This window comes from Caloenas nicobarica, chromosome 1 (assembly GCF_036013445.1).
Source record: "Caloenas nicobarica isolate bCalNic1 chromosome 1, bCalNic1.hap1, whole genome shotgun sequence".
Taxonomy (NCBI): domain Eukaryota; kingdom Metazoa; phylum Chordata; class Aves; order Columbiformes; family Columbidae; genus Caloenas; species Caloenas nicobarica.
In genome coordinates, this window is record NC_088245.1 from 187,978,952 (window position 1) to 187,996,037 (window position 17,086).

Here is a 17,086-nt window from a genome sequence, read left to right on the forward strand (position 1 = left end):
TATTTGGGGGCAGATCACTATTTAGAAGATATGAACATTCTTTCACTGACTTTACATGGCTTGAACTTTAACATTTCAGAATTATCCACAAGACCTAAATAGAATAAAGATTTTTTTTCTTATGTGAAGCAAAAATGAAGACAACAGGAGTCCTTTACAGAGAAGCTCTGTTCTTTAACTGGCATTCAGAGCACTGCCATAGTAGTGCTGCACCAGTCCCAACACCCATTGCTGGGCAAGGAAAGGTATTTGATACTGCTTCTGGATGTATGGGGTCTGAGTTGGGGCTTGAGTTTAGTGCCAGCTTTGGGGCACATTCGTTTGATTCTACACAATCAGCAGAATCTGTTCAACCACTTCCACATTATGTGAAACAGTGTATTTCACTAGAAAATATCTTCTACAGACTGGATAGGTGGGCATTTAGATCCATATTCTTATTCAATTATTAAGACTTACTGCAGTCATATTGAAAAAATGGACAAGCAGGGCATAAAGGGAAGGTAAACGATGGACTTCAGTTTTAACTGCATTCTCAGTGCTAGTTTCTCATGTAAGGAGAAAAATGCTTCAGACAACTCATAAAGGATACAGCATGAAATTGTACCATGCAGTTTTCTGAAACAGGCACAAGAGCTCAACACAGTGGAGTTAATTTCTGTGTCAATTTTCATTCCATACGGATTAGTGCCATTTTGCATAGCTGAAGCACCAACTTTATATATGTATTTGGCAGTGTCAATATATACAGTTTCCCTGAGCTTTCAGGAATATGAAGTTGCTGCAGACACTGCAGTTTCTCATTAAGTTTATCAGATTTAAGTTACTCTGTGGGTTTGGTTTTCCCTAGCTAAAAGGTTCAAGCATTTTCAGCTGGATCTTTTTCTCCAGTTTAGCGAGTCTCAATAGTGTACAAATCTTCACACCACAAATACATCTAGGAGTTCAACTATCCGTCTGGGTTTCCATTCTTTTTACCTCCCATGGGAAAGAAAAGTTCCGCTTTCCCTGCCTTCTAGTAGCATTGGTGAATTAAGAATTTCATAATTCAACATCAGGATTTACCACTGTCACATGCTTGCACTTGCTAAGAAGGCTTTTTTCTCCACCTTATTAATGCAATGTGGAGGCCATTTCTGAGGAAAGAGATTCAACTGAGACTATTTTGCAACCTTGGTGAAAAACAAAAACGGATTTATAAAACTTTCAGTATCAACAGGTCTCCACACAATCATTTTAAGATTAACATTCAAAACAAAACACAAAGCAAATTGTTAATATGAATGACAGAAGTTTCTTCCAAAATGTCACAAAGCCAACTCAGCAGCATCCAATATACTGCAGTGTCTTCTTGTTCCAAGTAGAAGAGAAATGCAGGGGCTCATCCACCTTATAGCAGATCATCTTGAGGCTAAATCCCTAAACATGAAGAATTAAAACCTTTTATGCCTTTAAAAAATATTAGTGCTGATAAATAACTGAATTGTATTCAATTTATTTCCCTTTTTAATGACTCTTATGAAACATGCTATTTAAATCCAGAAAAGCACTACAGCCATACATCTATGGGTAATCGATGCTGACAATAAGACTCTTTGAGAAGTTAAAACTTCAGTTCTTTCTGATGAAACCTCTAATTTTGGTTTGATTACAGCAGGCCCTATGCTCTCCGTTGTGAATTACAGTCCTAACGGCTTTCTTTAGTTTTATTCTTACATGGCCTTCCTTTCTCTTCATATTGAGCCCACTTCTGTTCTCTTTAGTTATACTCAGAAAGTATCACGAGACAGCCACAATCCCTAACCCATTCTGCATTTATGTAGACTGCAGGTTTCTCCTGTGGCCAGTAACTAAACACGTTGGGCCCAGTACCATATTTCACGCTCTCAGACCCTAGCTCACGATGCGGTATGCAGCATGGCACTAACCTCACTCTTGCTTTGAGAAACAGGGCAGGCAAGGGGCCAGGAGCTGGCAGAGCGCTGACTTGGCACTTTTCCCCTCCCTTACCCACCTAGTCTGCTGTTGTCCTAACTTGCTTACCATAAATGCTAGCTACATCTAAGAGGATAAACAAAATTTCAGATCCACAATGAAATTCACACTAGAAGAGTTTGATGACTACTTGTACCTGGCCTCCAGGCGATTGCCTGAGGTAAGACTCGGGTCCCCATCAGACGATCATCATTTAAGAGGCTGACAAAAGAACAGCATTTTTCATATGTCATAGTATAATGAGTGGGGCAGATCAACCATCAAAAGACAGAGCTGGAGAAAGTCATGCTCTTCTCCTATTTGCTGTTTATAGACCGTGAACAAATATTCCAAGACACATAGGTATTTTACAGGCAACACTAGATGTACAGTGCAAAATCAACTTTCTAATTCATGTTATCGGAAGAGAGCAGGGACTGGTGTTGTAGGTTCCCCTCGCTGAGGCATGAGAGGACTGGAAGATACAAAATACTTGGGTCGCAAGATGTGCCTTATTTTTTTTTTTCACTTATTTGAAATAACATTAGCTGAATAATATGAACATGTATTCAGTAACTGAATCTTACTTTGAACCCACTCTTGATTTCAACTGGATCGCTTATGGACTATGGCAAAAATCAGCTTAACTGAAGTCCCAGTTATTTAATTTACAGCATTAGGCGCTGTGTGGTGGCCATCACAAACTTGTTACTACTGCAGAATTCCTGATATAGGAGACAGAAGTCTGAAGTGTGCTATTCTACTGTGGATGTCGGTAGTCTCTGCTGCATTTTTCGCTCAGATCTTGTCTGTAGTCTCTTAGAATGATCTGGTTTAAACTCAAAACCACTAAAACAATAGTCTTGTACCACTGAAATTCTGCCAAAAGGTACCTGAGCTGCAAAATACTGTCTTTGATGTCTTTCTGAAGAGGGTGGAAAAATAGCTAGATTAAATTGATGGGTTTTTCAACCCTTTTACAAATTCTAAAGACATTGCTAATAAATCTGCGTTATTTCAGATAGAATGTTTTGATCACAACTTCATCCCTTTTAAATTTTGTTTTACCATCTTCAATCAAGCAGAAAATCATAAATACTATGAAATGAAACACAGCTCATTTTTCACTCTGTCAATAAATAGCCTCAGGAAAACAAAGACCATTTTACCATCTAGCTAAGTCACCTGCAAGATGATAACATTGTCACAAGTTCGAAAGGTTCTAAAAAATCAGCAAGCACCTTGTTATCATAATGATTCTTTGTATTATGAAAAATAGCATGCTGTTACAATTGACAACTCTGCCAAGTAGAAGCAGATGTGGCAGGTCAGCTTTCCAATGAAAGAAAAATTATTGGTATAGACTTGGAATATATTAAGTACAATTTGCTTTAACTACACATTTGCCACTACCAAGTGTTCAAATAGCATGGAGAGAAGTCTCACAAATGTTGAGTTCTCAAGGAACGTCTCAGTTTTAAGAACACCACATGAAACCTTGAAACATCTCAAGACTGAGTATTTTTTCACCTACTAGAAGAACAACTTGAAAATCATGAAAAATGTCCTCATGTGGTGACACCTATCACGTATTACTAAGAATATACGGTATCCCATGCTCCATTATCTTTACTTAGCTTTAAATTTCTCTAACTTGTATCTCAGTTAAAAGAAAACATCTAAGGAAAATAAATCAAGGGTTACAAACACTTATCTCACTACTTGTTCTCTGATGTAGGAAAGATTTGCAAAGACATTTTCAAAAGTCTCTAGAGGTACTGTCTCTTCTGTGCTTGTCCAACACAACGAACAGGAGAACGTGCTTTAATATCCCACTCCCAGCAATGGTAGATAGTGACAAAACTGTTCAATTTGTGACAGACAGGACAAATCTCTGTTCACTGATCTTAATACTGTTAATTGGCTGTGCTTCTTGTGAAGCAGTAACACAAGCTGAGTACATATGAGCTGAAAATTAGCTAATTTGAAGCATTTTTTTCTAAGAAGTTTAAATCAACTAATAACATTAATAGCCAATTACTCATGGAGCTATATATCACATATTAAAAAAGTACTAAGGTAACATAACCTAGACACCTGTTACCACACACAGGAATATCTACATGTAAGAATATCCACATTAAGTACAGACTTTGGATGGAATAAAAAGGCCTGTTTATGTGTTTTGTTTAACCCTTAAACTGTTCTTTAAAAACAAAGAAAAAACAACTACATTTTTTTTTTCCTCAAACAGGTACATGCAAGTATTCCCATTTTGTTTTTATTCTTTCCTTTTGCATCCTCCATAATCCTACAAAATAATATTAGTCAGGAGAATTCACACCAGTCACCTGACAAAGATCTTTGACAAGCCATAGAGGATTTTGTTCAGTAGGTAGAATCTGAACTTGAACTCTGTGCAACATGCACATTAAAGACAAGGCATCCATATGAACAGTGTTATAGATGGAACCTTTAAAGGAGGAGGCATCCATAACTGTAAAGCAAAATTCAGGAAGTTTCTCAAAATAAAAGGCTTATGAGAATTTGTGTGTAAAGAGCCTGGACAGGGAATACAAATATGAAACTACAGAAAGCCCAGGTATCTGAGTAGACTTAGAGAATTTCACTTTCTTGCTAGGGTAGGTTGAGTGTTATTTCTTTAGATGCAATTACCATTTTATCAACACCTCTTTGTAATCACCAGAAATAGTCCACAATGTGGGAAAGTCAAAACAAAAATCATATTCCAGGAGGTAGCATGGTCTCCCCTTAATTTAATTCAATGTTCTTAAAACTCCCAAAGTATACTTAAACTCTTTCCCTTTCAAGAACAATAAAAGCACAGATTTTATGAGTACTCACCACTGTCTTCAACCATGAAATGAAAAATGTCACTGGTGGCATTGTCACCCCCTCGTAAAACATAGCATATCTTCATATCATCAATATCAGCTAGAAAGAGTCAGGAAAAAATACATTTTTTTAAATGCTGAAGGTAGGGAATTGTTTTTATAGCAAAACTTGACATGTATCAAATAGTTTATCTTCAACAGAGAAAGGTCAAGGTTCTCCAGCAGAGGTCAGGAATTTCAGTATTAACAGTGTTGAAGTTTTACAGTTACCATTCGCTCTCTCTCCCTTCCCCCTCCCCAGTGCCCTCTTTCTTTTAAGATATATTTACAAAAAGAACTGAAAGGAAATGTAAGACTATGGGCTCAAAAGTCAGAACTATTTCATATTTTTTAGTGGTGCATTTTCTTAAAGAGAGGTATATATACACTAAGATATTGATTCTGTCATTCTTCATCCTGAAATCACAGAATCACAGAATGTTAGGGATTGGAAGGGACCTCGAAAGATCATCTAGTCCAATGCCCCTGCCAGGGTAGGAACACCTAGGTGAGGTTACACAGGAAGGCGTCCAGGCGGGTTTTGAATGTCTCCAGAGAAGGAGAATCCACAACCTCCCTGGGCAGCCTGTTCCAGTGTTCTGTCGCCCTCACTGAGAAGAAGCTTCTTCTCAAATTTAAGTGGAACCTCTTGTGTTCCAGCTTGAACCCATTACCCCTTGTCCTATCATTGGTTGTCACTGAGAAGAGCCTGGCTCCATCCTCGTGACACCCACCCTTTATATATTTATAAACATTAATGAGGTCACCCCTCAGTCTCCTCTTCTCCAAGCTAAAGAGACCCAGCTCCCTCCGCCTTTCCTCATCTTTGTGGCCCTGCGCTGGACTCTCTTCAGCAGTTCCCTATCCTTCTTGAACTGAGGGGCCCAGAACTGGACACAATATTCCAGATGCGGTCTCACCAGGGCAGAGTAGAGGGGAAGGAGAACCTCTCTCGACCTACTAACCACCCCCCTTCTAATACACCCCAGGATGCCATTGGCCTTCCTGGCCACAAGGGCACAGTGCTGGCTGTCCTGTGCCTGCTGTCCACCAGGACCCCCAGGTCCCTTTCCCCTACACTGCTCTCTAATAGGTCATTCCCCAACCTATACTGGAAGCTGGGGTTGTTCCTGCCCAGATGTAAGACTCTACATTTTCCCTTGTTATATTTCATTAAATTTTTCCCCGCTCAACTCTTCAGCCTGTCCAGATCTCGCTGGATGGCAGCACAGCACAGAAATGTACTTGTAGAGGTCACAGAAAATCTGTGGCTGACACGGGTGTAAAACTCAGGGCATTCTCTATGTTAAATTCTACCCTCCATTCCAGACACAAGACAAATTAGTCCACACGACCCCTCCACCCCACTAGACTACTTCTGGCATGTGGTCTGCTTCTAGGATAGGATATGTCTACACCTTCTGCAGTAGAGAGATCTCAGTATCTTTAGTCCCCCACAAAAATGCCCTCTCCACCAGACCATCCTTCGTATCAGCATGATTTCAAAGGAGATGGTATTTAATCTATGTGAACTGTCATAAATATGAATAGTGCTCAAACACTTACAGTTATTGACAGTTTTAAGAACCCGAACAGATGCAATTAAAGCATACAGGCAGGACTTCAGTAAGAAAAAATTCAATGCACAACTTTGAATCACCAATTGCAATAAAGAAAGTATGTAAAAGGTACACAAATATTTATTAATATTGTGTTCCTGATTTCCTTGAGCAGTGATGAGAAACATGTAATACATAAAAACTATTTTTTGTCACTTTCTTTGAAAGACTGCTGTTGGTAAAAATCTGTCTGATACTCTTTTTAAGAAAAAGTGTTTGAAATTAGTAGCATTAAAGTGGAGCTCAAGTATCACCCAAGTTCTCCTCCCATGTTAGAGCACATGCATTAGTAAAAAGAAGCAAAAAGCACTTTTGTTAGAGCTCCCCAGAACCCATAATTCCAAAAGTAGCCAGACATCTTCTATGGCAAACAAGTTAAAAACATTATCAGCAAATATATGTCACTGAAGAATCTCTTCCATAAATGTTTGAAAGTTAAAGATCAAAAATTCATGGGGCTGTAAAGAGGTCACAAACAAATACCCCTTCATGCCAGTGGAGCAAATAAATCTTTCATCCTCCAAACACTTACACAGGTACTCAGCTCTGCCCATGTGGGTAGCCTTATCAAAATCCATGGTTCCAACATATAAAGTTAAGCACTTGAGCTAACATTTGCAGAATCAGGACCACCTCATCAAAAAAAAAGCCACTTGTCATCCAAATGTCTTAATTTTGTCAAAAGAACTGCAAAGGAATGACCTGTTTTCTATTCATTAAGAACATATTCAGAGTCACTTCAGCAATTCTACACTTTTTTCCATGGTTGATTAAGTTATGCTAGTTTTATTAAAATTTGCCTAGTTATAAGCACAATTAATTACTGTATAACTACAGTGCCTGGTAAATATTAATATGATATCAGAGTTCTCCAACATATTTTTGAAGTCCATCCAACATAATTTTCTATTAAAAAGAAATAGAATTCTCTCCACTAGATCAAGGCACTGATTTTGCATTTAAAATTCTGCAAAACTGATGTGGTTATTAAAGGTTACATATAGTAATATATATTCTTTAAGAAACAGATGCACTTCACAAAATAATTCAGTCATCTCTGTGAAAACACGTGCCTGAAGAAGAAGACAAAAATCATTATCGGGGTGAATGCTGAACCAACTCATTGCTTGCAAAGTGCAGTGTATTTGGCTGGAGTAGCCATGTAGCTATCTTTGGCCTCAGGAGGCTACATGGAGTGCTGAGGCATCAGCCAAGCTCCATTATTGCCAAGGCAGATCCTTGGCCTCCACTATTGCTTCCCGTCCTCCCTGGCTCCTCAGCGCACCTGCAGAGCTGTGGGATGCAACCTGGCCCTTACTCGCAAACTTACTTACGTGGGACTGGGGACTATCAAACCAGCACTCAGCAGTCTGTCACACTTTGTACATTCAAAACATTATCCAAACATCACCTACCTGCGTGTTATACACCACTAAACTTATTTAAATGTGAAAGACTTGGCAGGTCCTTGACAGACTTTCACCACTTTTAAACATCTAATCTTAATTAATATCTGCTATGAACAAATACCAGCCCTAACTTGCAGAAATGAGTGCAATACAATTATGCATAAACAATATTCTTTGTATGTATTTTCGTCCTAGGACAGCACTAGACTAGAAATTACCATATGGCAAGTGTTTTTCTTTAAGCTTTCATATAAAGCACAAAGAAATAACAATGAATCTAAAGTGCTGCTTTCAGGTGTAACATTAAGTAACAGATAGTACTTGAATAAACTTAGGAACTGCTTAATGTCTTTTAAGAATATTTTACTTGTTACTGTCACTTGCCTGTCTCTCTCCCTCTCTTTCATTCGGATTGTTTTAACAATTAAATAGAAAAGAATATAAAGCAGAATTTGGGGACCATTTATCAAGAAGTTAATTCTTCCACACTTTAATACTCCCTTTAAGCAATCCCAATTAATTCTGTGAGCTCACTAGCAGAAGATTACCTACTGTACTTGTGGCAGAAGTATTAGAAAGCCCCACACTGATTGTTCCTGAACAAAATACACAACAAATCTCCTGGACGCAGTATATTCTGCACAACCGCATTTTGTCCGGAGGTTTTTAGCTCATCTGGCAAGATAGGCTAATTTCCTTTCTAGCACTTGATAAAGTTTTGTGGGCAGATACTGAAGAGCAATTCCAAGCATAAGGCAGAAAGCTGTTGGCTAAACAGCTGCTCTTCCCTCTTAGTTACAGGTGATCTGGAAAACCAGGCTGCTCAAGCTGCTTTCACACAATGAACCTTATTTCATCAGCGTTACCTCACCCAAAGCAATCAGGCTGCCTGTTCGTACAACCACAGACCCAAACCCAAGGAATGGGTGAGTGAGGTGGTAGAATATTAGCATGGACTTTACAAACTATTGAGCAGCTTTCAAAACTCATCTGCATGTGACCCTGAACAGACCCATCTGACTCTAAAGCTGACCCAGTTTTGAGTAGGTGTTGGACCACATGACCTCCAGAGGTTCCTTCCAACATAAACTGGAAGACTGTAATGAGGTTTTACAAGCCACATCAGGACCCACCCACATGTTAATGAAACTGGAACTATACAGCACTCTGTAAGAGGTTACTCCACATAGCAGGATAGGACCTCTAAAAGGAGGGGAGATCAGAACACAAAAGGCAAGTGTATAACAGCAGATCCAACAGTCAATACAGAAGCATCCCAAAGTCAAAACTATTACTCATGGCTTGTTGCAAAATCTGCACTTATATTAAGGTCATGAAGAATACGACAGAAGAGAGTCTTTACTCCTGCTCTGAAGATTAGATAATTATTTGTCTCAGGATAGCATAAACATGAAATATGCATAAATCTACCACTCTAGATTTGACAGTGCTTTGCAAATTAATGGTAGTAGGCCACAATGTGAGGGACAACAGTGAACTACACACCGAGTTTTGAGTATGCAGCTTGGTCCACATAAGACCTCTGTGTCTCACATTACTTCTCAAAACCATAGCCTTCTAGGCTCAGCCAACTATTTTTGTCTCCCTGCCACTCACAGCCTCTCCCATACCCAAAGCAGACACAGACAAGAGGGCATTTGAGCAAAAAGGAAAGGAAAAGACAATGCCCTTCCATACACAACTTTCACTCTGACATTATCTTCTGACTTGCAGCAAGTTCTCCTTCCCTCAGCAGATGTATCATCCCTGTGTGAGCCTGGTGCTTTCTGCCTTTCACACAGCCTTTCCAGACACCTCTTCTCTCTCAAGTGCTTGGCCTTACATCCATAAGACATGTTAATGTGCTTGCTTCATAAAATACAAACCATTATAAAAAGCATTTAGGAAGCTGAGAAGAGAGATAACACAGATATAACACAGATGCTCAAGAGGTATTTGCGTATAGAGGCTAAAGGATAAAATTATTAAAGAAATGGGTATTTCTTAAAAACACTCTTCAACTCAACACAAATTAGAGTGCTTGTGCCAGTACTGTCAGGGAATCTGTGAAGTTATATCACTGTCTGGGAATCCTCATCAGCTTTAAAACCAATTTTTCTCACCCAGCTCAGGCAGCCTCAGGACATGAAGAAAGCCCACATGAAGACCAGTGAGCATGCCATGTGTTTGAACTGCCAACTGAAAGACAGATAGCGACTGCAATTTGGCCATCTAACAAACGCGTACCCGGCCACATGGCACGAAAGAGAATGGAATATGTATCTATCCTGACTGCCCCTCCCTTAAAAAAATGTGGTATCACTGTGCTATGCAGTGGTCTGCTTTCAAGGAACATCCACTCAGTAATTCTACATTCTTCAATGTAGAAGAAAACCCACTAAAAAAATTATAATCTGTTTATTTGCTCACTCCCATAGTCTTCTGTTTCTCACTTATTCTCACAATACTCTTAATACTACTCACAGTTCTACTGAAACCTTACATTTAAGGACACATGGTGGTTCCCAAAGTTTAGACATGGTCTGGTCCTTCTTCATCCTGTTTTTTGGACTAACACTGCAAAACTTACAGCAACCCAACCATTCAAAAGTTCATCAGGCCTGTTTGCAAGATTTGGTATATGTGACAAGAATATCACTACAGCCAAGACTGTAACATGGGACACATAACAGTATGGGCTCTGTGAAATGAAATATAGACAACTACAAGCGTTCATCTCTAGCTTTGCCACCTCCACAGCCCGTTCTGTCTGTGCTCCTTTAATTTTGAGTCTCCATGCAGTTGTGCTGTCTGCTCACTCCCCAGCTGCAGTGTGCTCCAAGAAACCTAATTTCGTTTTTAATTAACCAGCTATTAACTCATTGCAAAGTAACATGGAAAATTCTCTGGAGAATAGCTAATGCACCCCTTTCAATTAAAGTTACTGCATAGCCTGTGTTGAGGCTTTATTTCAGAACATAGGGCACATGTGGTTTTTATAATATTTATATCATTTATACCACCTAGTATATTAATTCCACGTAAAAAGTAAGCACCACTGACATAATTTTAAAGCATTTACATTACCTTTTCATTTACCACAAACACTTTGTGGTTAAGATTTGTGTAATTAAGGCAACAAATGCAGTCATAACATATTATTTCCTCATGTTTGGGAAATGATTTTGCTTTTACAGTTCAGTGTGCTCAGACTGTACAGCAACTGATACTCTAGCCATGGTATGACCATTAGTTAATAATAGCTTGGCCACTCCTATAGCTTTTTCTAAATAAAACTGTTTAAAGAAGGCACGCAGCCTCTAAAGATCTGGAACCATGTGCAGCCCAATTCTGTTATCTAAATTTCTATCACTGATAGAAAGTCCAAATACTAGTTCTTTGGATGGTAAGCTCTGCAAAGCAAAGATGCTCCTTTATTCAGTGTTTGTCCAGTAAACCATCTCTCTTGTTTAAAGCTGTCACAGATGCAATAAATAAGAAAAAGAACTAAAAAATAATAAAGCCATTATAAATAATCTCATCCTTGGGAAGTTTCTCCTATCAATTACTATAGAGTTTAGCATGAAAAAGAATGTTTTCAGTGATTTAAAGAAAGCACGGAGTATTGTAATACCTTGGGTAAACTGGCTGATGCTATGGTTGCCTTTCCCCAGGTGGATCAGGAAGCCATGGCGCGGACCCTCTGTGATTCTGATCTTAAGAGTAACATGTGAGCTGTCCCTGTCTTCCACTTTGAGCACCTTGTTGGTAATTAGAAATCCAATGTGACCTGTGGCCAGAATACGGAGAGTCTGAGCACCCTTATTTATTACAACTTGAGGTACACTGTTGTCCACAGCCATTATTCGAATCTTCATAGTTTGAGGTTTCCTCGTTTCAAACACAGTGTTGGGGAAGACATAGAAATCAGTATGAGTGCCATCTGTAACAGTGAAAGAGAAGCTGTCCTCAACTGAGTCTGTGCCATCATGTTTGTAGCTGATGAGATTTTCATTTAGATCTTGTTTAGTGAAGGTGGTGACTGGCCTGGAATTATTGAACATGATCTGACCATGAACTGGTATTTGAGTGATGATAAATTTTAGCAATGTGTCAGGTGTATCTCTGTCCTCTGCAGTCAGTTCAAATGGGGTTATCAGTTTGTGTTCACTTTCACTCACCACCAGGTTATGGATTGTGACAATGGGTTTCTTATTGTCCACATCACTAATAGAAATTCTGAAAGTACGAAATACAGGGTTATAGCCATCAGTCACCTCAAACTCAAAGCTGTCCATTTTCACCTCATCTTCCGAAGTGTGAATGTAATAGACTTTATTTCCTGCTAATAGGAGTTGAGTAAAAGTGGAGATGGGTACCCCAGGCTGATCTGTGCATTCAAGATGGCCACGAACAGGTGCTCTGGTAATAGTGAAAACTAAGTTCTCATCTGGACTATTCAGGTCACTGGTGCTAAGCAAATCAGTAGTAAGGGTTACCTTCCCTCCTTCCTTCAAAGAAACTCCTTTACTGATTACGTCTGGGAAGACAATATCAATGCTACCAATTGTCACATAAAAGTAGCGGTCAATGAGAGGATTTATTCCATCTGTCACATCAAACTTGATAAGATCACGAACTCCTTCTTGGCCAAAATGCATATATCGAATTAAGTTTCTATCCACTTCATCTTGGGTAAAGTTCATCCCCAGGGTGATATTCTCAACTCCACCTGAAGGCTTTTTTCTCTGCAAGAGGCCTTGTCCTGGCCCGTATCTTATAATATATGTCAAGGTTTTGTCTTCAGAATCCAGGTCAGTAGCCTTCAATATTCTGTTATGAATAGTTCTAGTTTCCCCTATTTCTATTTCCAAACCATCATTGATGGCCATTCTGGGTGTTTCGTCATCTACAGGAATAACCATGATGAATACCGTTTTCCTAACAGTATGTTTACCATCTGTGAGTTTCACCTCAAAACTGTCCTCCTTTGTCTCAGAGTCATCATGTTGATAGAGTATGTTGGAGCTCTCTGTTATCTGATCCAAGGTGAAGCTCTCCACTAGGACAGTTCCATTGACCAGCTGGTTCACAATGTGGCCATGCCTGGGAAGCCTGGTGATTGTGAACGTTAACTCATCAGCAGGGATGTCCGCATCAGCTGCATTGAGGATAGGGGTATCAATAACCAGGCTCATGCCTTCCATCACAACAAACTCTCGCATAAAGATTTCAGGGTCTTCATCATTGATCGGCATAATGACAATGGGGAAAAAGTGCCGCTGGGAAAAGTTAATGCCATCAGAACAGCGGAAAGCAAATCTGTCTTCAACAGGTTCTACACCCTTGTGTATACTCTGGACATAAAAAATATGCCCTTGACGGAGGTCTTTCAAGGTAAAAGCACTTATAGCAACACCTGCTCTGGATTTTTCAGATCCCGGGGCTGGAGAGATATTCTCTACATACCCAGACGTGGGCTGAGCAACAATGGTGCAGAGTATATCATCATTAGGAGTATCCACATCTTTAGCCTTGAGATGAGCAGGAGTAATGACCCGTTTGTCACCTTCCATTACCACGAACTGCTCCTCCATAAAAATCTCTGGGGCTTGACTGTCAACAGGAAGAATGGTCACCAAGACTGAAACACCTTGAACAACATTGCCCCTAACACTCCACTTCTCAGACAGGTCAGACAAGGTAAGGTTGAAGGTATCTTCTTTGGGCAGAAGGCCTATTTCGCCACCAGTGTGAGCATATGCCACAGCACCATCCAGCAAATCTCTCTGGGAAAATCTCTCTGCAGGCACCCCTTGGACCAAGATCTTCCCATGCTGAGGAGGACCCTCTACAATGAAAGTCAACATTAAGTCATCTGTATCCTCATCTGTGCCCTGAATGACATTAGCAGTGATTTCAGAAGCACCATTCTCCAGCACATCCAGGTAGGAACCAAGAGTGCCTGGGGGCAACCGTAGCGTAGGAACCTCATCATCAACTGGGTGCACGTTCATTTTCAGTGTGATGGGCACAAAATGAACCCCATCACTCACATCAAGCCTGCAGGTATCACTGTTGGTCTCAGCTCCATTGTGCACATACACCACCCTTCCTTGTCTGATATCCTCCAGGCCAAAGACACCTCCTGGAATCAGATTGTACCCAGAAAGCTGCAACTGGCCATACCGAGGAGCCTGGGTCAGGATAAATCTGAGACGGGCAGGCTCAGTGTCCGTGTCACTGGCATCCAGCTCAGTTGGACTAAGGACATAGCTGCCTCCCTCAGGCAAAGTGAAGCCAGTATTAGTGATTTCAGGAGGCTGGTTATCCACAGGCTGCAGGTAGATGGTGAAAGTCCCTTTGGCTGCATTGCCAGCTGCATCTTGCACTTGATACTGAAACTGAATCAAATGAGGAGCCACCCCCAGTTCTTCCTGTGGGGGTCGGTACGATATCTTGTGATGATTGATCTGGGCTTGGGTGAAGTGGGTAACTTCCACAGAGTGATCCTCAGTAAGCACAAGGGATCCAAGGCGGGCTCCATATACATCTGGAGGGTGGTTAGGGTCAGTGTCAGTGGGGGGCTGGGTTATTGTGTAGCGGAGTTCACGGTCCCCTGAATCCTGATCTATGTAACACAAGTGCTTCCTCCGAAGTGGGGTCACCTGCTGTTCCGCAACTATTAAGTGCAGGCTGCTGCTACTATGCAGCTCTGGGGCTAATCTGTCAACAGGATGTACCCGGATCACAAAAGTCTGTGGTCCAGAGCGGTTGGGTGGGTCATTGTCATCCTGGACTCTAAAGACAAACTGGTCCAACGCAACCCCAGGGCCAGGGCTGTGAGGCCCAAAGTGGTGGTAATAGAGACGCCCTTCCACAATGTCCTGCTGCAGCCACTCTCTCACTGGCTTTTCATAGATTAGGGAGCTCCCCGCTAAACTTGGCACCCTCCTCCAAGAAAAGCCCTCATCTTCTTCCTCCTCTTCCCAGCCAGGAGGTGGCTGTGCTTGACGGAGGAGGAGCTGCCCAGCAGTGGGGCCAGACTCCACCGTGAAGAGCAGGATGGCATCCTGCGAATCAATGTCAGTGGCACTAAGAGCACGGGTGGTAATGGGCACTGTTTCACCCTCAGCCATGGCCAGCCCTGTGTTAGCATTGAGTAGGGGTGGCTGGTCATCAGTGGGCACAAGAGTAATGGGGAAAAGGAATTCAACATGGTGGCGAGAGCCACCGTCTTCCAGCCGCAGCACCAAGTTGTCACTGAGTGGAGACTCGCTGCCATCATGCTGGTAAATGACCCGGCCTGCTGCCAGCTCAGCCACCGTGAAGTGCTTACGAGGGGCAGCAGGTACTGGGGTGTCCTCCAGCAAAGTGAGGTAGCCATGCCTCAGCCCTGCCACCACACTCACCCGCACCTGCTCAAGGTCATCCTCATCACTGATCACCAGGTTGGGGCTGGGACCAGGGCCTGAGAGAGGCCGTGACTGCCCCTCATAGAGCACGAGGCCAGTGTTGCGGGTTACCACAGGTGCCAGGGTGTTCATGGGTTTCACCACAATCACAAAGGCGAAGGGCTCTGAGGCAGCACCCTCTGGGTCCAACACCTCCAGCTCCAGCTCAAAGAGTCGTTCCCGATCTGAGTCCTCTGTGGGTGGCTGGTAGGCAATGCGCAGCTCCCTCACGTCCCGCTGGCTGAAGGAGGAGACAGGTAAACTCTGGTCATCTGTGCTGACCATGTGGCCCTGGCCAGGGCCAAAGGGAGAGGTGATGTTGAAGAGCAGCAGGTCTGGTGGTGACTCGGCATCCTCAGCTGCCAGCATATCAGGCGTAAGGGCAGTGAGGACAAACTGGTCCACCTCCATCATAAGCATGGCCAGGAAGCTGGGTTTGGGGGCCACATTCTCAGTCCCGGCCCGGATTCGCACCAGCACCTGGAAGTACTCGCGCTTCAGCAGTGCTCCACCGCCCGCCGCCTCCCACAGCTCTGCCACCAGCGGCACCAGGTCACGGTTGGGGGAGCCGCCGGCTGCCGTGTGCCGGTAGCGCAGCCCCAGGCGCAGGAACTCCTCGCAGTCCCACATCGCGGCGGGTACCGGGCCGCCTCCCGCCGCCTCCCCACCCGCGGCCGCCGGCGCCGCCGCCGGGGGGTAGTTGAGGATCTCTCCGTAGCGGGGCAGCCCGCCCAGCGGCGGCAGCAGGCCCACCCGGCAGCGCTGCCGGCCCGGCTCGAAGGCGAACTCCAGGCTGCGGGCGTCCAGAGGGTTGCTGGTGCCCCGCAGGCGTTCCACGGTGAGGGGCAGGTTGCGGGTGACGATCTCCAGCTGGGTGAACAGCACCTCCACCTCCAGCACCAGGGGCAGCACCAGGGCGCGGCTCGGGGAGTCGTAGCGCAGCTGCAGGCGGACGCGGTCCCGCGCGGGGCTGCGGCCGCCCAGGTGCCAGTACTGCACCTCGCGGGCCCCGAAGTCGCAGGGGAAGCGCCTGGGACTCAGGCGGCCCGGGCGCTGCCACAGCGGGTCCTCGTCCAGCACGGTGAGGTGGCACCGGTCACCCGGCTGCACCTGTAGCACCAGGTCCCGCGCGGGGTCCAGCCAGGCGGAGCGGCCCAGGGGCACCCGCAGCCCGCGGTTGGCCACCACGACGGAGGCCGCCTCCGGCGACCACGGTGAGGAGACGGCGGCGCTGCCTGGCGGCGGCTGCGACGCCCCCACACAGACGGAGCCGGCCAGCAGCAGCAAGCCGGCCAGCAGCCGCCGCGGCGCGGCGGGGAGAGCCTGCATCGTCCTTGCCGGCGGAGCGAAGCGCCGGGAGCTGCCGGCAGCGGCGTCTGCGCTCCGCAGGGCCGAGTCGCGGCCGCGCTCCTGCCGCCGGTGCGGCCCGTCCCCCAACATTCGCCCCACGCACAAACTGCGCTCTGAGGGGCGCGCGCGCCCGCCTCTGGAGGGGAGCCCCGCGAGCTGCGAAGCCCCACCCTGCGCCTCCGAGCGGCCAATAGGGTCCCGCGGGGGGCGAAGCCGTCTGGCTCGATTGGACAGAGCAGGTTGCCAATCTTGCAAGGTACAGGGGGCACAGCCTCCCCCTCCCTCCCCCGGCCCATCAACAGGTTGTTCTGTAGAAGGCGCCGAGAAAGTGGCGCGCCGGGCTCTGGCCGTGCGGGAACGGGGCGGGGAGGCGAGGGGGCGCGGAT

The 17,086-nt window shown here is 44.1% G+C and overlaps 1 protein-coding gene across 1 annotated transcript in view; it reads right to left on the reverse strand.

The window, feature by feature from the left end:
• FREM2 (FRAS1 related extracellular matrix 2) overlaps positions 1-16,789 on the reverse strand; it is a 134,082-nt gene extending 117,293 nt beyond the window's left edge. Inside the window, exons 1-2 of the mRNA XM_065631883.1 lie at positions 11,531-16,789; positions 4,840-4,929 (exon numbers count right to left, since the gene is read on the reverse strand). Of these exons, the coding sequence (XP_065487955.1) occupies positions 4,840-4,929; positions 11,531-16,679 (5,239 nt within the window). The 5' untranslated portion in view covers positions 16,680-16,789. The remainder of the gene's footprint in view (positions 1-4,839; positions 4,930-11,530) is intronic.
• Between the last annotated feature and the right edge of the window lie 297 nt (positions 16,790-17,086).